The sequence below is a fragment of the Phyllobates terribilis genome, unplaced genomic scaffold (genome assembly GCF_046119375.1).
Source record: "Phyllobates terribilis strain yellow unplaced genomic scaffold, ASM4611937v1 Scaffold_2__4_contigs__length_985480577, whole genome shotgun sequence".
Taxonomy (NCBI): Eukaryota; Metazoa; Chordata; class Amphibia; order Anura; family Dendrobatidae; genus Phyllobates; species Phyllobates terribilis.
The window spans coordinates 828,649,580-828,673,172 of NW_027362762.1; the positions used below are offsets into that span (position 1 = coordinate 828,649,580).

At 40.6% G+C, this 23,593-nt stretch overlaps 1 protein-coding gene across 4 annotated transcripts in view; it reads right to left on the reverse strand.

Annotated features, from left to right (window-relative positions):
• Positions 1 to 23,593, reverse strand: part of CUX1 (cut like homeobox 1) — a 491,160-nt gene that overhangs the window by 315,932 nt on the left and 151,635 nt on the right. For all 4 annotated transcript variants that reach the window (XM_073667764.1, XM_073667762.1, XM_073667763.1 and 1 more), the window contains exon 3: positions 11,366 to 11,413. In XM_073667764.1, the coding sequence (XP_073523865.1) occupies positions 11,366 to 11,413 (48 nt within the window). The remainder of the gene's footprint in view (positions 1 to 11,365; positions 11,414 to 23,593) is intronic.

A 23,593-nucleotide genomic window follows, 5' to 3' on the forward strand; every position in this document is an offset into this window, starting at 1 on the left:
ATGCTGTATGTGCCCACGATGCAGAAATGCTCCGGATTTTTCCTGAGCGTTTCTGCATCTCCCTGGCAGAAAAAACGCATGCGGATTGTACATGTGGATTGTACCTGCGGATTGTACATGCGGATTGTACATGCGGATTGTACATGCGTTTTTCCTGCCAGGGACAAGCGGATGTGAAGCGTTCTTCACTTGCATTTCTACATGCGGGTTATCAAGCGCTTTTCCAAGCGATTTTAGCATCACTTGGAAAGTGCTTGTCAACTTGGTCACACTATATAAATCCATTCAAACGGCATGGATTTATAAAGTGTGACCTTAAAGAATAGTAAAAAATAAATACATACTTACCTTCTGATGGCTCCTGGTGTCTTTATTCGATGCGTCCTGGCTTGCCGGCAGCTTGCGGTAGACTACACTGAAGGACCTGCCGAAGTCAGCATGACATGACCGCAGGTCCTTCAGTCCACCGTGATCTGCCGGCAAGCCGAGACAAGCACACCGGGGGCCATCAGAAGGTAAGTATAATATTTATTTTTTATTTTATTCTGTTTTTACAGGTTCTATGGTACCCGGGTCCAGAGGAGAGTCTCCTGTCCTCCACACCCGGGTACCATCCGCACATTGGAACATTTGGCTTCCGCATGTACAGATGCAGTGATGCGGAATCCAAGCGATTCAATGCAAGTCAATGGTAGCGAAAACACAGCGCTTCCGCAAAATAATTGGTAGTGCTGAGTTTTTTTCCGCAATGATAATCTGCAGCGGAAATTTCCGCAGCATGTGCATAGCACATGCAGATTATCATTGGGGAACATGGCAGGCCTTCTACCAAGCGTTTTTTAAGCGTTTCTGCAGCGGAATTGCCGTTGCGGAAAAGCTTAAAAAACACACCGTGGGCACACAGCCTAACTATTTTTAACTGCTGCCATATTGGAGACACAAACTTACTTTCTCCATTGTCTGTAAAGATATTACAGCAAGATATGTATGCTTTATGGCAGCTGAAATGACCTGGAGTCGACAGACAGAGAAAGGTCAGGTGACTATAGTCTCGAAGTGATTTAGCAAAGCTCCCTACTCCAGAAAGCAGGGAGTGACCAGGAAGATCAGTGTATAGCGGTACTATCCTGTCTTATTTAGACATCTGTGCCTTTAAATTGCCTACTCACTAATGATAAGATGACTCTGCCCATTTGGTCCCAGTCTACACAACAAAGCAGACAATCAATATAAAGAAACTAAGAAATATCAATCTCCTTAAATTATATTAAAAGTTCTGATGGTTCTACCCCTTTTCAATTATGATTTTATTTCGGCTCACGACCGAATGCCGATAATAGCATTTGGGGATTCACAGTTGAAAAGTCAGCATTGGTAAATGAAGAAAGGCACCACCAAAATTGAGATAAAAAGGACTAACAGCTTATCTAATATGTGTTATGATGTTTAAGTCTGAGACGTTATTCCTTTATCACATAAATAGACTTCAATTAAATGTGAATCGGTAAAAGTAGTTTACAATAATGCGCCTATTTCTATAATAAAGAGCGGCGTTCGGTGTCTAAGGAGCCTACAGCAATTGTCTGCAGTTTAGTTCAATTGAGAGAATTATGGTTCAATTTCTGAGCCGAGAGGAGCTTCGCGTTTTCTAAACATTATATTTCAAACCCAATTGCTAGTCATTCTTATGATATGTACAGCGCATATTACTGCACTTCCACAGCTTCATCACATGAGCAACAAGTCAACTAGTGCAAAGTACTTCATAGGAATTGTACTAAAGTAGAATGTCACATTAATGAAATACCAACGACATCAGTATCTCGAATGGATACAGTCAGATAAAGGGAATCGGCCACCAGCTTCATGCAGCAACACAAAGTAGCAAGGGGATAACTTGCTGATATTTAGGGGTCCGACTGCAGAGAGACTGAGGCTCTAGAACCCCAAGAACGATGCTGTGTAGCCAATCTTGATAGAGTATGTGCATATTCTCTGCTAATTTACTGTCAATGTGATTCTCAGAATTAGCTGATTAGAGTGCAGCGCTCACTTCCTCTGGCGGTCCCATTGACAGTGAATGGAGCATGAGGTTGAGCATAGGCACCTTCGCTCCTTGCAAGACCTCAGTTTAACCATAGCAGAAGCTGAGGACAGAGTTTTCATACTCATGAGCATCTGACAAGTCCTGACCTCTAGCTAGTCTACTTGTATGATGACTTACAAAAATGTTTTACAGAGTTACAGCAGGTTTTTGCATGCAATATTAATTTCTCACTCATTTATAGCTTTTGGGTTTGTTTGATTTTTAAATTAGCACTCCTCCTCCCATCAAAGTTTTTATACTCTGAATGTATTGCAGTCATCATATTATACACTGTGTGCAGAATTATTAGGCAACTTGTAGTTTAGAGGATTATTTTTATTATTGATCAACAACTATGTTCTCAATCAACCCAAAAGACTCATAAATATCCAAGCTTAATATTTTTGGAAGTTGGAGTGGGCTTTTTTTAGATTTGGCTATCTTAGGAGGATATCTGTTTGTGCAGGTAACTATTACTGTACAGAATTATTAGGCAACTTAATAAAAACCAAATATAATCCCATCTCACTTGTTTATTTTCACCAGGTAAACCAATATCAGTGCACAAAATTTAGAAATAGACATTTCGGACATGCAAAAACAAAAAAAATTAGTGATGAATATAGCCACCTTTCTTTATGATGACACTCAACAGCCTTCCATCCATAGATTCTGTCAGTCGCTTGATCTGTTTTCGATCAACATTGCGTGCAGCAGCCACCACAGCCTCCCAGACACTGTTTCGAGAGGTGTACTGTTTACCCTCCCTGTAGATCTCACATTTTATGATGGACCACAGGTTCTCTATGGGGTTCAGATCAGGTGAACAAGGGGGCCATGTCATTATTTTTTCTTCTTTTAGACCTTTACTGGCCAGCCACGCTGTGGAGTAGTTGGATGCATGTGATGGAGCATTGTCCTGCATGAAAATCATGTTTTTCTTGAACGATACCGACTTCTTCCTGTACCACTGCTTGAAGAAGTTGTCTTCCAGAATCTGGCAGTAGGTCTGGGAGTTGAGCTTCACTCCATCTTCAACCCGAAAAGGTCCCACAAGTTCATCTTTGATGATACCAGCCCATACCAGTACCCCACCTCCACCTTGCTGGCGTCTGAGTGGGAGTGGAGCTCTCTGCCCTTTACTGATCCAGCCTCTGGCCCATCCATCTGGCCCATCAAAAGTCACTCTCATTTCATCAGTCCATAAAACCTTTGAAAAATCAGTCTTAAGATATTTCTTGGCCCATTCTTGACATTTTATCTTATGTTTCTTATTCAAAGGTGGTCGTTTTTCAGCCTTCCTTACCTTGGCCATGTCCCTGAGTATCACATACCTTGTGCTTTTGATATTCCGGTAACGTTGCAGCTCTGAAATATGGCAAAACTGGTGGCAAATGGCATCTTGGCAGCTTCACGCTTGATTTGCGCTTTTTTTGGCCAACATGCTTCTTGCGACCCTGTTGGCTATTTGCCATGAAACGCTTGATTGTTCGGTGATCACGCTTCAAAAGTTTGGAAATTTCAAGACTGCTGCACCTCTCTGCAAGACATCTCACAATTTTGGACTTTTCAGAGCCCGTCAAATCTCTCTTTTGACCCATTTTGCCAAAGGAAAGGAAGTTGCCTAATAATTAAGCACACCTTATATAGGGTGTTGATGTCAGTCGACACCCCTCCTCATTACAGAGATGCACATCACCAGATTTACTTAATTGGTAGTTGGTTCTCAAGCCTATGCAGCTTGGAGTAGGACAACATGTATAAAAAGTATCATGTGATCAAAATACTCATTTGCCTAATAATTCTGCACGCGGTGTATAGCACTATGTACTTACAATTGCTCATTTTGCCTTTCTACCCATTTAATTCTTCTCTTTTCCAGTAGGTTTATGACATCACGTGATTAAAAACGGACGAGCTGAATCCTTCTAAGCTTTATGTAGAAACAGGAGGTCAATTTTCTCTGCATAGGTCATGAGTAACTGCAAAAGTATATGGCCAGGGGAGGAGTGGAGCAGCTGAATCAGAAGTTGAAGCAGGAGAGGAGTCATGCAGGGAAAAGTGACTTCCTGTTTCTACATGGAGCAGAGAAAAAAAGAATTATTGTAAGTACACAGTGCTATATAATATTATGACTGCAATATATTAAGAGGATAAAAACTTTGATGGGAGGGCTTCTAAATGTTTATTTTAGTCCGGTCCCCATCTATATGAAAAAAGTCACGACATTCTAATTTTCACAGTGACCACTGAGACCTCACATTTGATTACTACTTTCCAATTTGTAGAGGTTTTTCAGTCTGTGCTGTTTACAAGGGACACCACATCAGAGGTAATCTTATTGTTCTCATCATCAGACGGTATTTCAGTACTAGGTAACATTTATTAAATAAATAGGAACGATCATCTCTACTGTCATGTCAGTTTTAGGAAAACCTTTTATTTCCAACTGAAAAAAACGACAACTATTTAGGAGCGTCTTGTCTTATATTTATGCTTTAAAGGGGTTTTCCAAAATTAAATTTAACTTCATCTTAAACTCTATCTATTTAATGTCATAATCTAATCTTTTTTTCTAATATACTTTAATCAGAAATTCCCTATCCTTCCCTAATTACACTAACAGCTTTATTTTTTTTTCTACTACTTCCTCTTTGATGATGCTTCATATGAGAATCCCAGTGCATGCTAGAATACTCTAATGAAGCGTCATCAGTGACCTATGTTCCACGGGCTGGGCTAGTCCCTGCTCTACTGAGCATGCGTCTGTTGTCAATACCGACGAATGCTCAGTAGATTCACTGTGCACTGTTCTTGTCAGTGCACAGTGACAGTGCGCGCTCTCGCCGGCTCTCATCAGAAGTGACAAGCTGGCAACAGAGTGCACTGTCATTGCACATTGTAAGTAAAGAACGAGTGAGCAGAGATCAGCGTCGTCCCTGCAAGTGACGTCACCGATGACGTTTTGTTTCAGGGTGTGAGCAGAGGAGGAAGTAGTGGGGAAAAAAAAGTAATTAGGGAAGGATAGGGAATTGTTTTATTAAAGTATATTAGTAAAAAAAAAAAAGATGAAATTATGACATTAGAGTTTAAGATGAAATTAAAATTTAGTTTCGGACCACCCCCTTTAGCTATTCCTCTGTTATTCCTTGCAGAAATTTATGAATGAATTAACAATTGGGTATTACCAGATGGGGGGGGATGTCCCTACTCTCTGACACTTTCCGATCAGAGCTGACTATTAAACTGTGTAGGGACACACCCCTTTCGACAAAGGAACTGGTAACACCGAGTTGTCAATATGTTTGTATATTTCTAGTTGGAAATATCAATCTGTCTATACTAGAACAGACAGAAGAGTTGACAGCAAATGATTTTTCCATGACGGATTTGTAAAGAGATTATTGAGGGACATATAGTTTCGGGCCTGAATATTGCGGTGGATAGCCACGCTGTGTATAGCAAGCAGCTTTGCAAATGTATGGCAGATCTTAGGGTCAGCCTTTGATTTCTGCTGCAAACTATAAAGCAAATACACATTTAATTTCTCATAGGAAGAATCCGCTGTGTGAACATACCCATAAGTGTTCACTTAGAAGACTTTAATGACTGCAGGAGTCAAGTTTCAAAATGAGACCTGCCAACAATAAACAGACCTGGAAGTGAAATATTACCACTCTCAACCAGTTATACCAGTGACAATAAAGACTTAGAAATTTGACCGTGGAAAGACTTTTCTATAAACACATGTCATAAGGCAGTGGATACAAGTTCCTCTCCCCCGCTAATCTGCTGCTCCTCTCTAGAACTACCTAATCTCTAGGTTTATACAAACTACTCATTTCCATTGGCCTGGCCGTATGTCCTCTTCTGGGCAGAAATGTTTAAATAATGCAGAGTTTGTAAGGAGGAGATAAGCCTCCTAAAGTCATAAGAGGGCACCATGAGATTCCCTGCTCCAAGTCACTAGCAGATAGCACTAGAATAATCTAGAGCGGACTCGCTACCACAGCTAGAAACAGCAGACGGTGCCATCCCAACCATCACACGCGGCCTCCACTGTCCTCGTCTCACCCCGCAGCATTCCAATGAATTTGCACAAAATAAAAAAGGTCCCAGTGCCCTCATCTGTAAAAAGCTCCGTACCAGATTCTGCGCTGCCATGGATTATTCATCGACATCACAAATCAGTAAACTCGTGACTCTTCTGACAAATAATTGAAGACTCAGAACTTTCATATTTTCTGAATGTCACTGATTAACCACCGATACATAAAAAAGTGTTACATTTGATATACTGGCAAACATAGAGCAGATGGTCGTCTAGTTTTGTAAAGATCGGTGGGTCCGCCACATTAATCCTATGTGTATAGGGGTCTTTACAGTCAGACTTTTATTTTTAGTTACTGAGTGGAGATGGGCTTTTATCTATCTATCTATATCATATATATATATATAAATATATATATATTCTATATATATATATATATATATATATATATATATATATATATATATATATATATATATATATATATATATATATATATATATATATATATATATATAAATATATAGAAAAGATATATTGGAACAGCAGCATTTCACATATACTCACAGTGGGTGCCAGGCCTCCAAGCAACTTGTCCAAATTGTATCTTAATAGAAAAATATATATATTAAGGCAGCACTCCAAATAGATTCAATTCTTAGAAAAAAGTCAATTTTTTCTAAGAATTGAATCTGTTTGGAGTGCTGCATTGATATATATTTTTTCTATATGTATATATATTATATATATACACATACATACATACATACATATATATACACACACACACACACACACACACACACACACACACCCACCCCATACACACAAATAAGTTATACATATAAAAAAGCCATCACGTAATTATTAGTAGCTCAGGCAAAGCCATAAAACTACTTCCACAGGCACCTGCCCCTATACAAGCATAGTAATGGCACATTTACCTCCCATATGGAGGGGACCCCGCTGCGCGGTCTTCCTCCTTCTTATATATAAGCATCTCCCTAATGTGTAATACAACTTCTTTTTATAGAAAGAAGCTACAAACCAAAAGAAAAAGGCCTTCAGTTTAGACTTGGCTCAGTGATACCATATGTGCAAAAATCAACTATCCCACACATATCCAAGAAGTATGGAAATAGCCATGCTAGAGCCTGGTCTGTCCTAACGCGCGCTCCACATTTTGCTTTTCACTACAGGCACACGTGTTTGTGTGTGTGCGATGGCTGCGTACAAGGCTTTTTTCCTCTCCCCTCTGGCAGCAGCACCCAACTGTATTTCAGAACGTAACATCCATTGAGCAGCAAGTAGCAGATGATGCTTAAGAGGTTAACTCGGCACATATCTGGCACCTCTCCAGCCTTTGTAGAAGAATCACTACTAATGTGAGAGCACAAAGCATAGTCCAGGCCAGCCGTGATTAATAGACTGCTGAATACGCTCCTTTCCTCACACACACACACTTTTCATTCCCCTGCTTCCATAGATCATGGACTTATCCTCGAAATATCTGACTGAAATTGAATTTGGCTTCTCTCTCAACCGTTCATTTCCTATGTTATGCAAGGTTATATCCTTTTCTGCATGAGCAGAACCAAACCAGCTGCAGCTCGGGAGAAGAAAATATGTTTTCAATTATGGAGCTGGCCTGAAAACAGAATGGTAGATGTGAGAGCGCCCTTAATAGAGCCATCATTGAGTGAACCTGCTAGACGGAATCCTATTAATTAGGTGTTTAGCCTTACACAGGGAACCTTTGATACTGCGAGCGCGTTCTACCTGGCATGCCGGAGCTTTGTAACGCAGCAGGAAGTTAATATGGCAAACTTCCTCAATTGGCTATGCAAAGGTCTGACATTTGAAACGGAGATGATTGCGATGAAATATTGACTTTCAGGAGTGTGTTAGGCAACGAAGAGAATGAATCAGAATTTACTGAGCTAGCAATGCAAGCCGCCGCATTATGGAGGGATTATTTTTCCCTCATGGAGGTAGACTGACGGAGAGAAGCATGCGGGGGGGGATGCCGTTACTTCGCACAAGCTATGGGAGTTTTCTGCTTCAGTCTCCATTTAGAAAATAGAGTTTGGTCAGAGAGGGAATAAGTATGAAACAATAAGGATAAAATAACAGCAAGGCACACAATGGGGTCTGGAGCGGCACCTCCCGCCTATTTGTCAGTGACTCTGGTGCCGCTGGGAGGAAGTGGCAGCCGTGAACTCATAAAAGACGTCTTGGCCATTTTATGCTCCATCCGTGTTTTCTTCTGTCACGCGGCGCATTTACTTGTAATTGTGTAATGCACTTATTGTTAGGACTCGCGTGATGTAATAGTGAATGCGGACACAGATAAGCAATCTTCCCACTGTATTACTAAATGCTGAAAAAATAAAAAAAAGTGCAGCTACCGAAAGTCTAGAGCTTATACCCATGAATCATTTTATACCGAAAATAATTCCTTATAAAAAAGCTTCCTGTTTGTTTCCAAGTAACCCCTTGTTGCTACTTCTAATCTGTGCTAATGGGAACAGATTTTGAACTGAATCGGTCTCCTTCTCCCTCTGGCAGCTAGCCTCTATTTCTCTCCTCAAATCATATATAAAAAATGTACTCAAGAACCAAAGACTAAAATATAATAAATCTAATAAAAGTCGGCTTGTGGACACTCACATACTAGCTTAGTCAAATGGGGGTAGCTGTTTTGAGGTGCCTAAATCATTGACACAACTCCCCCCTGCTAATCTATTTGTCTCCTGTAGAAAGAGGTTCTTTTTCTGTTACACTGCCATACTAGTGAAAAAGCTCTGCTCCTTACCTGGCCAGCAGAGTTGAAAGACGTTTCTATTGGCTGCTATGCAGAACAGAAGACGACTGTGCAGAGAACGGGCTGTGGTAAAGGTGACTGAGTATGTGTGAAATAGACTCAGGACTGAATCAGTCTCCTTCTCCTTCTGGCAGCTAAACTTTTTTTTATCTCTGCAGATGAGGTTTTTCTTTGTTATAATGCTATAATATTGCAAAAGCTCTTTACATGACAAGCAGGTCTAAAAGACATTTTTATTGTCAGCTCTGCAGAGAAAAGCAGATCATTGTGCAGTGAACTGGCCGTGGTAAAGGCGACTGAGCATGTGTGTCCACCAGCATCCAGCATGTGAACACCAAAAATGATTCATATTTTTCTGATCAATACAGTGGATATGACATTTAATGGTGAGAAAAACCCCTTTTAATTATAGTGAAAAAATGCCTCCACATTTGGCCAGCTGTTCACCCCATTCTTCAGCTCTCACTCTATTGGCCATAGCAGAAAAAGGAGTGAGGTGAGATACTAGAGATAGGACCATCCTGATTGGGGATACTGTCGCGGTGGGATGGCTTTTATGCTTTTTTGAAAATAAAAAATGTTTTTTTACATGTGTTACAATTTACATAGTGCAGGGTTTCTACGCAGTTTTTATTCTAGGTTATATTTGTCCGTTAATGGCCACAGTGTGAACGTGTACCTACATATTACACTTATACTAACAGGTGTGCTGACCAATATTTTTTGTTTTGCTATTCAATCAGTGGTCCAAACTCCTCATCATCACAATGAAAAGGCTGTGCCATTCATGAGGTCCCAGCATCTCCTTTGTTTTTTGCATAGAAACAGCAGCTTATCTAGAAAAAAAAAATCTATTTTTTTTTCCAGAATTGCATCCAGGACCTTCTAGAACTTGATTAATGAATCAACCATCAAAGCAAGGTATGGAAGAGATGTCCAACGTCTCACGTGCTCTAACAGTAAAGAGTCCTTGCCTATGATGATGGTGAAACCTTCTCTCCTTGAGCGGTAAAGAGTGCCATCTTGTCAGCAAAACAGGCCTTGGTGCAATAAGATCAATAGAAAAAAAAATCTAATTTTTTTCCATTAATTTATTAAAGCGAGATCCTATAGCCACTATGCATAATGCCAAACCAACACCCTCCAGAGCAGAATAAATGCAACTGGAGAGGTGAATCTCAATCTTCTGGCATTTTATTGACCCAAAATTATTTTGGTGGATGCTACAAAAATGCTAAATCCTTGTTCCTAATTAAGAAAAATCCTAAAAACAGGTATTCCAAGGACTTCCCTGAATGGCCTGCAGTGTTACATCAAAGGACATTTCTGGAAAACTCCTTCATTGCCACTGCATATAATAAAATTGTAGAGAATTACCGTATATGCTTCCAAATTTGTGGCACCAGTTTGGGAATGGCCCATTTCCGTTTGGGTGCCTCTGTGCATAAAACTACAAAAATAATAGATTTCCTAAAACTTAAAAATATGTTTGTCCTCCATAGTACTCAAACCAATTGAATATGTTTAGGATCTCAGGTAAGATCTTATTGGGGCCCAACCTCAACAATGCTCTTTTGGGGGAATGTATGAGGGACCCAGTATCCATGTTAAATATAGAAATTCATTCTTAGGAGGGTTATTGTTTTGCGTGCAAACGAGCGGAGTTCATTTTACAGTCGGGTGAGATAATCAACAAAAACAATGATGTTAGGAATTGGCCAAGTAGTATAATGAGTCAATAACAAAAAGGAATTTTTGGGCACCAAAATAAAATCACTCACAGGTCTTATTCTCATGGATGTTTTCTGCTTTTACATGTGCTGTCTGTTTTAGAAATGGACGACGGCACAAAGACCCAAACAAGTCAATGGGGCTAGACAGACAACAGATGCCTGTGCCTGAGCAGAGAAAACTCCAGCACATGTCCTAGTCCCCATATCTGCAAATCAGACACAGTCATTCAGGTTTATGGAGTCAGAAAGAACGAGCAAACAAAAATCACCCATTTTTCATGGATACGTTTGTAACGAATGCAAAACTGGACACGGTCAAGTCCATAAGGTGTAACAGACCAATGATGGCCCATTATCATGCTCTTTCCAAACTACTACCCAAATATTTGGTTTCATACTTCAGCCAAATCCTTAGAGAAATGTACTCTGGTCAATATGGAGCGACCCATCATAAACAAGCTGTGATTCTACATGTAATGTATATTGTCTACACAGCAGATATTAATGACTACGAGGGGGCTAATTACACAGCAGCAGATAAATGACACATATAATGGGTTCGGGTGAAGATGAATGATTCATTATGTATTAAATAAAATCATCGTAAAACTTCCCTCAATAAACAGTAATAAAGTTTTCTGCTGACGGCACTAGACTTAAAGTGGTCTTACCTCTGCTTGGAAACTCTTTAACAACGGAGCTACCTGTTTGCGCAAGTCCTAAGGAGAACAGAGACAATAATTAGCTTTGTGAAATCCACATTGTGAAAAGCCAGCAGAAACAAAATGACATCTCGCTCACAATCCCCGTCACCAGACGTTAGCTAGCGCTGCCTCCATTTGGCAAATCAAACACCCATGGACGACTTCCCCTCGTGGAAATATGGCATGCTTACACATTATAGATCTCATAGGAGAAGTAATCTTAAATATACCCCACAGAATAACAGTTCTGGCAATGAAATTATTACTTTTGTTACTAATCCAGGCGAACGGCAGAATAGCAGGCCATGTTTAGATCTTGGCAGCATGAAGTCTCTGGTGGCCGTCCTTCATTTCCAGTTCTATTTTAAAGGCAAGCGCCAGCCAAGTGCATCTCTCCCCCCCCCCCCCCCCAACACCCACCCCATTTTGGCAGGAGTCGTCCTTCCCCCCCAAAACCACGATCTCTGGGAGCTCTTAAAACCTACTCAAACTAAGCCATATTCACTGGCACTTAGTACAGGAGACTACTAAATAAATCAGGGAAGGGTTCGTCTTTTTGTTAAAAAAAAGGACTTTAAAATGCTTTAAATATCTTATCAATACATTAACTAATTCATCGTCACACAATTGCCAACACATTGCCCCATGCATCCAAAACTGTTGTACGCTGCGGTCATGTAATGAAACACACATTTAATTTAGTAATACGTCCAAAAACAGTGGTGGGTAAAAGTTGTACCTACAGACAAATAACAGCTCCAGTACCAGTAGTAGTGATAAATCCATAGCACAACATTCGCTTGCATTGCCATGCAGGCAGGACAGACATAAGCCCCCATCTGATCACTTGGGTACATTACAGATCATTCTGCGCTTAGAAGTACGAGACAATAAAAGCAGGAGCTGAGCAGGTAGACACAATATGTTACATGGCTTTAGTGTAGGTAGAATCCTGCTGCAAGTGATGATCCCGGCAGCTTGAACATAAGCCTCTATATGTCGTAACTTTCCAATTAACTGTTTAATAGAGCCTATGGGAGCATCAACGGAGTATTGATTCCACTAATCAATACTACACGCCACATAAAGACTCCCACAATACACATCCTAACTGGACAAAGCTATCTCACCATATATTTAAAGATATATTTTCCTTTTTCCAAGGCAGACAGGTTTGTGAGCTGTAGCAGTGACGCATTAAGGAGGCAGAACCCAAGGGCACTTTCCTCGGTGTCACATCTCCATACAACTAGTGTGAAGCTAATCATTACAAATATGTAACAAGCCAGGGCAGAAAGTAAAGGCATGTTCACACTGCTTCTTTTTACAGTGGTTAAAAACAAACCTTTTTAAGCAGAAGACGTGTCAGGAAACGTTCCTTTTCTCTGGAGTTTTGAAACCTAAAATGTCTTTTGCTAGCAGCAATTGTTTCCTGAATGAAAGGAGAAACGTTACCCCTTAGACCTCAGTCCAGAGCCTCTCAGCTAGCCAAATCATTTCTCATACTTTGCATTGATGAGGGGCAGTACCCCGAAACACTGTGTCTACAAATTGAGATTCTGATTTGGCTTTTTTCCTAAGTCATACTATAAGGCTCGTTAAAGGGTCGATAGTGATTTATGGGATTGCTGATTCCAACAGGTGGCGATATAAAGTTTTAAGTCCTCTTCCTCCCTAAAGAGTCAATTTGCATATTTAATTTCCCAGGGGAGCATTGCACGGTGCATAAGCCTCCCTCCTTACCTTGGCATGCCAGAGGCAGTATGTGACTCTCCACAAGGAGAAACGTTATACCTTAGATCTCAATCCAGAGCCTCTCACCTAGCCAAATCAGATCTCATATGTTGCCGCCCGAAGGGGTAATACCACGTAACATCGTGTCGGCAAATTGAGATTCTGATTAGGCTTTTATCTTTAAGTCATATTGCACAACTTCTTAAAGGGTCGATAGTGACTTATAGAATCGCGGTTTCCAGCAGGTGGTGCTAGAGAGTTCTAGTCCTCTTCCTCTCTGAAGAGGCAATCTGCAGAGGCAAACTGGAGTTTTTGAGGTGGAAATGTTGAAGAGAACACCCAGACGTCTTCCAGGCATTTTTATAGCCATTGACTTGTATTGTAAAGTATTGAGTAGAAATGAGCACATCCCTTCGTGCAACCACGGTCAAGATCAGTGCTGAGTGGCAGTGGACAAGAGCAGGGTGAATTTTCTTAGCCTCCTGGTTCCCCATAGAGGCGTTTGATTTGTCGGCCTGATGGGACGTCATCTGCAGCGCACAGGTGACATCCCGCCAGGCCGGCTAATCATAGCCCGAACCTTGGATCCTGGAGAGAAAACAAATTCGCTCAGCTCCAGTGAGCACTGACCTGGACTATGCCCCAAGGTGGCACAAAGCGATCCGCTCATTTCTAGTATTGGGCGCCTTCCTAGAGGAAAACGCCTGAAAAATGTAAATGAAACTTCTTTCAAGCCCTTTGGAGTTTTTTTTTTGTTTTTTTTTAAGCATGAAGAGATTAAAAGAAGCCTGAACATATGAACGGCAAGTTGTTTTATTTTGTGTGTTTTTGTGGCATTTTCCACACAAAAAATGACAGAAAAGAACAGTGTGAACACACCCTAAGAGCAGAACGAGCACAATAATTACAAAACCATCAGAATTTACACGGTTGTATCAGTATTTTGCTGAACTATAGAAGGACCACAAGAAGAATAATACTTGTACAAATGGCTTTAGAAATACTCTAACACCATAATATTTTTTATGTAGGCAGGTTTAAACTTCATGGTCTAGAAGTTGATTTTTAGGAACCAGCTTCAAGTGCGTTTGTAGGGAACAAATCCTCAAGATCAAACGTTATGAGACTGCATTGAGCGTTGTGTTTATATGCCGGTGGGTCTTGTGTAGTAGGGTGGTCTACCACTATTCTTATTTTCTGGACAGATACCATATTTTCAGGATATTTTTTTTATTTTACTCGCTTATATAGCTTTATTCATTTTCAGAGCGTTTTACAGACATCAGCATCACTATCCCCATTGGGGTTCACAATCCGTAAGAGTGCTTTCACATTGTGTCTAGGTTCACCTTCGCTGGTCCTGTTGGGGCTTGCGTCCGGACCCCCAGCAAAACAAGATCGGGATGTATGTACCGACGGGGCCATAGACTGTAATGGTGACAGCAGAGCGAACGTGTGCTCTGAAGTGCATCATTTTCAGGAGTGTACGCCTACAGGGACGGATACCCAGATGCAGTCTACTATGTCTGAGTGTCCACCTCCAGTAGGTGTACACTCCCAAAAATGATGCACTTCAGAGTGCAGGGTCGCTCTGCCGACACCATTACAGTCTATGGCCCTGTTGGAATATACGTCTGAAACCCCGTTTTGCAGGGAAGGTTGGGACAAATGCCGCGAAGGGGAACTAAGCGCAATGTGAAAGCACCCCTAGTCTTTGGAGTGTGGGAGGAAACGCACACAAACAAGGGGAGAACATACAAACTCCTTGCAGATGTTGTCCTTGGTGGGATTTGAACCCAAGACCCCAGCACTGCTGCGTCAGGACTGAGCCACCGTGCTGCCCTACAGAATACTCCATAAATGTCTGAGGACTATGGGTTCCAAATCTGTGAGCTGCACTTATGTCCAGAAAAAGGGTCAACATCCTGACTAGTGAGGTGGCCACGTATAGTTGGAAAATTAAAGGAGATGACCCGCCCAGAGGTGGGGTCCTCATATATCAGGCATTCCTGGTAAAGTCTGTGATTACGCCATACATGTCTAAGGTGAGACTACGCATTGACCAATCAAGGAAACCTCATTGCTGTACATTTCCTTTAGTTACTGTCTCTTTTTGTCTTGGAGTCTTTAAAACCAACAAAGCTTAATTTTTTTTATAGGTTTTTATATATTTATTGTTAAGAAGAAGGTTAAGTTACAAACTGTACAAGACGATCTCACACAACCCACATTCTTTCTAATCAATAAGTTCATTTCTTTCCTCTATAAATCGGAGCTGCGCTGCCACCTTTATAAATAGACAGTGTGGATTTTAAGTGCATTTACCAGGTACTTTTGCGCTGGCTGCAGTGATAAATAAAAAATACCTTGATCAGCAGCCGTTCACAGCCTACAGAAATCCCCCCTCACACGTCTTGTGAAAATTCCATTAGCTTTAATTATTTACTAGGAGGAGATGTAGATTTCTCTTCTTGACCTATTTTTCAAAGCAATGATTAAACAGAAGAATTGCGCTATGGCACACATGCCGAGGAGCCAGGTAAACCTACAGCAGAACCCAAGTACTCGGCGGCCCATAGTGACGGACACTGTCACAATGCCGCAGACTGGAGCGACCACACCACCATGTATGCAGCAATAAAGCACGAGCCGTTATGGATTTCATGGGTTATGAATTCCAGCGTAAGCCGTGTAACAGCTGTCATACAGGAAAGTGTTAATGACAAAAGACAAAAATATATCTCATACCCTACCATCATTATATATAAATGTAAAGCAAAGTTGCATAATAAATATAGGGTACTTAGTGAACTATTTTTGATCAAAAAAAGTATACAAGCCGTCCCACCAGCGGCAAGGTGACCCTAAATTGGGACGGTACCTATACTGCCTATATTAAAAACCTTACTGTATATCAAAGTTGAAGTAATGCATATAAAAGGGTAGACAAATAGGACCGGGTCCCAACTCCAGACCACCCAGGCCCGTGGTAAGCTACATATATACCAGTCAGCTCAACAAAGGGGATGCCACCCCCTTAAATTGCACAGAATGCAAACAAGACAAAAAACCAAGCAATGTGAACTGAGGTCTAAGATGGTAGACATGCAAGAAATAGGAGCATGTTCACACTAGCAAAAAGAAACAAAACCTACAAAAGACAAAAATATATCTCATACCCTACCATCATTATATATAAATGTAAAGCAAAGTTGCATAATAAATATAGGGTACTTAGTGAACTATTTTTGATCAAAAAAAGTATACAAGCCGTCCCACCAGCGGCAAGGTGACCCTAAATTGGGACGGTACCTATACTGCCTATATTAAAAACCTTACTGTATATCAAAGTTGAAGTAATGCATATAAAAGGGTAGACAAATAGGACCGGGTCCCAACTCCAGACCACCCAGGCCCGTGGTAAGCTACATATATACCAGTCAGCTCAACAAAGGGGATGCCACCCCCTTAAATTGCACAGAATGCAAACAAGACAAAAAAACAAGCAATGTGAACTGAGGTCTAAGTACCCTATATTTATTATGCAACTTTGCTTTACATTTATATATAATGATGGTAGGGTATGAGATATATTTTTGTCTTTTGTAGGTTTTGTTTCTTTTTGCTAGTGTGAACATGCTCCTATTTCTTGCATGTCTACCATCTTAGACCTCAGTTACCATTGCTTGGTTTTTTGTCTTGTTTGCATTCTGTGCAATTTAAGGGGGTGGCATCCCCTTTGTTGAGCTGACTGGTATATATGTAGCTTACCACGGGCCTGGGTGGTCTGGAGTTGGGACCCGGTCCTATTTGTCTACCCTTTTATATGCATTACTTCAACTTTGATATACAGTAAGGTTTTTAATATAGGCAGTATAGGTACCGTCCCAATTTAGGGTCACCTTGCCGCTGGTGGGACGGCTTGTATACTTTTTTTGATCAAAAATAGTTCACTAAGTACCCTATATTTATTATGCAACTTTGCTATACATTTATATATAATGATGGTAGGGTATGAGATATATTTTTGTCTTTTGTAGGTTTTGTTTCTTTTTGCTAGTGTGAACATGCTCCTATTTCTTGCATGTCTACCATCTTAGACCTCAGTTCACATTGCTTGGTTTTTTGTCTTGTTTGCATTCTGTGCAATTTAAGGGGGTGGCATCCCCTTTGTTGAGCTGACTGGTATATATGTAGCTTACCACGGGCCTGGGTGGTCTGGAGTTGGGACCCGGTCCTATTTGTCTACCCTTTTATATGCATTACTTCAACTTTGATATACAGTAAGGTTTTTAATATAGGCAGTATAGGTACCGTCCCAATTTAGGGTCACCTTGCCGCTGGTGGGACGGCTTGTATACTTTTTTTGATCAAAAATAGTTCACTAAGTACCCTATATTTATTATGCAACTTTGCTTTACATTTATATATAATGATGGTAGGGTATGAGATATATTTTTGTCTTTTGTCTTTTGTAGGTTTTGTTTCTTTTTGCTAGTGTGAACATGCTCCTATTTCTTGCATGTCTACCATCTTAGACCTCAGTTCACATTGCTTGGTTTTTTGTCTTGTTTGCATTCTGTGCAATTTAAGGGGGTGGCATCCCCTTTGTTGAGCTGACTGGTATATATGTAGCTTACCACGGGCCTGGGTGGTCTGGAGTTGGGACCCGGTCCTATTTGTCTACCCTTTTATATGCATTACTTCAACTTTGATATACAGTAAGGTTTTTAATATAGGCAGTATAGGTACCGTCCCAATTTAGGGTCACCTTGCCGCTGGTGGGACGGCTTGTATACTTTTTTTGATCAAAAATAGTTCACTAAGTACCCTATATTTATTATGCAACTTTGCTTTACATTTATATATAATGATGGTAGGGTATGAGATATATTTTTTGTCTTTTGTAGGTTTTGTTTCTTTTTGCTAGTGTGAACATGCTCCTATTTCTTGCATGTCTACCATCTTAGACCTCAGTTCACATTGCTTGGTTTTTTGTCTTGTTTGCATTCTGTGCAATTTAAGGGGGTGGCATCCCCTTTGTTGAGCTGACTGGTATATATGTAGCTTACCACGGGCCTGGGTGGTCTGGAGTTGGGACCCGGTCCTATTTGTCTACCCTTTTATATGCATTACTTCAACTTTGATATACAGTAAGGTTTTTAATATAGGCAGTATAGGTACCGTCCCAATTTAGGGTCACCTTGCCGCTGGTGGGACGGCTTGTATACTTTTTTTGATCAAAAATAGTTCACTAAGTACCCTATATTTATTATGCAACTTTGCTTTACATTTATATATAATGATGGTAGGGTATGAGATATATTTTTGTCTTTTGTAGGTTTTGTTTCTTTTTGCTAGTGTGAACATGCTCCTATTTCTTGCATGTCTACCATCTTAGACCTCAGTTCACATTGCTTGGTTTTTTGTCTTGTTTGCATTCTGTGCAATTTAAGGGGGTGGCATCCCCTTTGTTGAGCTGACTGGTATATATGTAGCTTACCACGGGCCTGGGTGGTCTGGAGTTGGGACCCGGTCCTATTTGTCTACCCTTTTATATGCATTACTTCAACTTTGATATACAGTAAGGTTTTTAATATAGGCAGTATAGGTACCGTCCCAATTTAGGGTCACCTTGCCGCTGGTGGGACGGCTTGTATACTTTTTTTGATCAAAAATAGTTCACTAAGTACCCTATATTTATTATGCAACTTTGCTTTACATTTATATATAATGATGGTAGGGTATGAGATATATTTTTGTCTTTTGTCTTTTGTAGGTTTTGTTTCTTTTTGCTAGTGTGAACATGCTCCTATTTCTTGCATGTCTACCATCTTAGACCTCAGTTCACATTGCTTGGTTTTTTGTCTTGTTTGCATTCTGTGCAATTTAAGGGGGTGGCATCCCCTTTGTTGAGCTGACTGGTATATATGTAGCTTACCACGGGCCTGGGTGGTCTGGAGTTGGGACCCGGTCCTATTTGTCTACCCTTTTATATGCATTACTTCAACTTTGATATACAGTAAGGTTTTTAATATAGGCAGTATAGGTACCGTCCCAATTTAGGGTCACCTTGCCGCTGGTGGGACGGCTTGTATACTTTTTTTGATCAAAAATAGTTCACTAAGTACCCTATATTTATTATGCAACTTTGCTTTACATTTATATATAATGATGGTAGGGTATGAGATATATTTTTGTCTTTTGTAGGTTTTGTTTCTTTTTGCTAGTGTGAACATGCTCCTATTTCTTGCATGTCTACCATCTTAGACCTCAGTTCACATTGCTTGGTTTTTTGTCTTGTTTGCATTCTGTGCAATTTAAGGGGGTGGCATCCCCTTTGTTGAGCTGACTGGTATATATGTAGCTTACCTCGGGCCTGGGTGGTCTGGAGTTGGGACCCGGTCCTATTTGTCTACCCTTTTATATGCATTACTTCAACTTTGATATACAGTAAGGTTTTTAATATAGGCAGTATAGGTACCATCCCAATTTAGGGTCACCTTGCCGCTGGTGGGACGGCTTGTATACTTTTTTTGATCAAAAATAGTTCACTAAGTACCCTATATTTATTATGCAACTTTGCTTTACATTTATACATAATGATGGTAGGGTATGAGATATATTTTTGTCTTTTGTAGGTTTTGTTTCTTTTTGCTAGTGTGAACATGCTCCTATTTCTTGCATGTCTACCATCTTAGACCTCAGTTCACATTGCTTGGTTTTTTGTCTTGTTTGCATTCTGTGCAATTTAAGGGGGTGGCATCCCCTTTGTTGAGCTGACTGGTATATATGTAGCTTACCACGGGCCTGGGTGGTCTGGAGTTGGGACCCGGTCCTATTTGTCTACCCTTTTATATGCATTACTTCAACTTTGATATACAGTAAGGTTTTTAATATAGGCAGTATAGGTACCGTCCCAATTTAGGGTCACCTTGCCGCTGGTGGGACGGCTTGTATACTTTTTTTGATCAAAAATAGTTCACTAAGTACCCTATATTTATTATGCAACTTTGCTTTACATTTATATATAATGATGGTAGGGTATGAGATATATTTTTGTCTTTTGTAGGTTTTGTTTCTTTTTGCTAGTGTGAACATGCTCCTATTTCTTGCATGTCTACCATCTTAGACCTCAGTTCACATTGCTTAGGAAAGTGTTAATGTATGAAATCTGTATTCTGAAAACTGACCTTTCACTGCGTGACCCCAAAGGGATGACACATCAGACACATATAATATACGTCATTTCTTGGCTTGTTAAGGAAGGAATGTGCTAATGTCAACAGATGAAGAAGAGCACCTCTGTGGGACAAAAAAGTCTTGATCTTGCACTAATGATGACATATTGGAGCAAATTGGAGACATACATGCACACAAGGAAATTATATACACACATATACACAATAAGTGGGCAGCACAGTGGCTCAGTGGTTGGCACTGCAGCCTTGCAGCGCTGGGGTTCTGGGTACAAATCCCACCAAAGACAACATCTGCAAGGAATTTGTATGTTCTCCCTGTGTTTGCGTGGGTTTCCTCCAGGTTCTCCGGTTTCCTCCCACACTCCAAAGACATACTGATAGGGGATCTAGATAGTGAGCCTCAATGGGGACTGTGCTGATAATGTCTGTGAAGCGCTGTGGAATTAATGGCGCTATATAAGTGAGGAAAATAAATAAAATATAAATAAGTACAGACAGAGCAGTCAGTGAGTCATCTAAAGCTACACACATTTCAGATATACCACACTGTATATAATGTACACACACTTTATTATGCTTATACTTCTCAACAGTCATGGAATTATGGAAATCACAGGATGGATAGACATGATAATGATATGAAGAGGATGAAAAGATGGAAACAAAATCTTCAAAACACCTCAATTTATTCAGTATCGAGTATGAGGCACCACGCTCAGAAATATCCGCACTTACACACCTTGGTTGCCATCAATGAGGTTGGTAATGATTGTCTGAGCAATGCTCTGCCACACTGAATGCACTTGGTCACGCAAATCATCAAGATCCGCTGCTGGCAGCTCCCATTACAATAACAGACCAATGACTTCCCAGATGTGCCCGATGGAAGAGCAGTCCAGAAATGCTGCAGTACATGGTAGCATGTTGAGGCCAAGCATGCTGTTCATAGTAGCACAAGCAAGATATATTCTGGCATTGCTGTGATGAAAAATGGCTCCTGTAAAATATGGTTCCTGCAGAAAAGGCAGGACCACTGGCTCCATTACCAAATCAATGTAATGAATCGCTGTTTGTCTACCTGGAATGAAAACTAGAGTGGTCCGGCTACAGTACATTATGCCACCTCACATTATAATTCCGAAGTAGGATTGATATGATGTTCCCTCGTGAAGGCCTCTTCATGACGTTGTCCATGTGGTCTCATCAGATTTAAAAAACCGGCACATAGTGATCCATTCTGTACTGCATGCTAAACTGGATGTCACATACCAAGGCTAGGGCGTCAAACAGTGACTTCTCTAACCATCAGAAGGAATTTGCAGAACATTGGGCTACAGGCCAGACATTCAGCTACAGGTGTACCACTGACCTCACTCCACTGCTCTCAAAGACATTCACAAAACAAGACAGCAATGGAGGCTGGAACGGAGGTCTATCCTCTTCGGTGAAGAGTTACGCTTTTGTCTTAGACACAGTGATAATCGGAAATTGGTCTGGGCAACGCCATGAAGAGGCCTTCATGAGGGAATGCAAAAGCGTTGCAGGAGTTTTTCAGTATGACACCTCCCCCCAGACTGTATGTTGCTCGTGCATATGTGAGCAACCTGCGTGGCCTAAAGGTTTTACCATGCTATGTGTGGTTTGCTGTGAAAAAATTAAATATCACTCTAGCATTAATTGAGAGCCAAGTCTCTTCTTAATAAACATGCTACCATGGCCTGCAGAGTCACCAGACTTGTCTCCCAAACACACCTTGGATGTTATATTGCAGTAGGAGCTGCCAGCAACGGATGTTGATGATTAGCGCCTAAGTGCATTCACCGTGGCAGGACATACCCCAGATAACCATTAATAACTACATTGATAGCAGCCAAGGAGTGTAAATGTATTATTATATACACATATATATATATATATATTTATTTACAGATGATGATGCTCTACAGATGATGTCAGAGGAGAAAGGTATCGGGCAGTTTGAATTAAAAAATGCCAGATCTTATTTATTTCTGCAGGAGATTGGCTGCGGTCAGAGGTGTCTGGCAGCGACTTTCTCCTCTCTCCCTATTAGAAACACATGAGAGCTCCAAGCCGAACGTATATGTGTCTGGGGAGTTGTTAGAAATTGCTGTATGCGCACCTTTAGGCTGGGTTCACACAGGGCAGGCACGCATTCCTTGCTTGTGTTGATGTGGATTATGACGGGGATTTTACACTTTGTAGTAAAAATGGTGAAACGTGGCAAAATCCACAACTTTTCCAGTGCGGAACAAAAATTATGTCAATTTCTTCCCCACAGTGTGCGAGTAGAGTTTTGTAAAGAAGAATGCTAGTAGTGTTGGACTGATGATAACAATCTGCAGAAAACCTTTGTACACATAGCCTATGTAAGAGGCGCATCAAAATCGGAATATAAAAGCTGAAATTTGCTACTTTTATGGTCATATACATTCTGCACAACCCAAGCATACTAAGCGTAGCGTCTGTACTCCTGACCATTTGCTGGGTAATTTCTGAGCCTTATACAAGACGTCTACACTTCTTTTACTGCTTACATAACTCTTGGTGTTTACACAACTTTTATGTAGGCAAACATAGGAGAATCGGCCATTGTACACCTAATCACAGCAAAAAAAAAGTGAAGGGAAAAAAAAAATACTTAGGGATCAAGACGGCTCCAGTGGGAAAACCTGGAGAGACCAATACCGGTTATTTTTATCTCATTTCTTAATCTTCATTATCGCTGGTTGCATCAGATTTCCCGTAAAATCTGGGATTTGCACACAGGTGCCTACAGCATACGACACTTGTTAATATTCTAAATATTTATGCAGCCACCTGTTATGTGGGAGAAGCTAAATGCAAAAGGGCAAAATGTGTTGTAAGCACGGTTCATAGCCAGGACTCTTTCCATGTGTTTCCAGACAAACGCAGGGCAACAATCCAGAATTAGATTAGAGCTGGAGAGAGAACGGGAATAATTCCTTAAAGAGAAATCACAGCTAACATTCAGAAAAGTCAATATATTTAGTAGTCAGCGTTTATGGAGTAAAATGAGTGTAACCATTAGAATATATGCCATATTATATACAGCGGATGTCCAAGGAAGCTTTCTCATCTCGGAGACTCAGCCACTCTGATTAATATTCTTTGCTTCTCTTCCCTTTCATTCCATTGAGTCCAACTGCAGGGTCTGTGCCGCCGTATAGGAAAAGTATAAAAGGCAACAGAAATAGTTGGGCACAATTTATCATGTCTA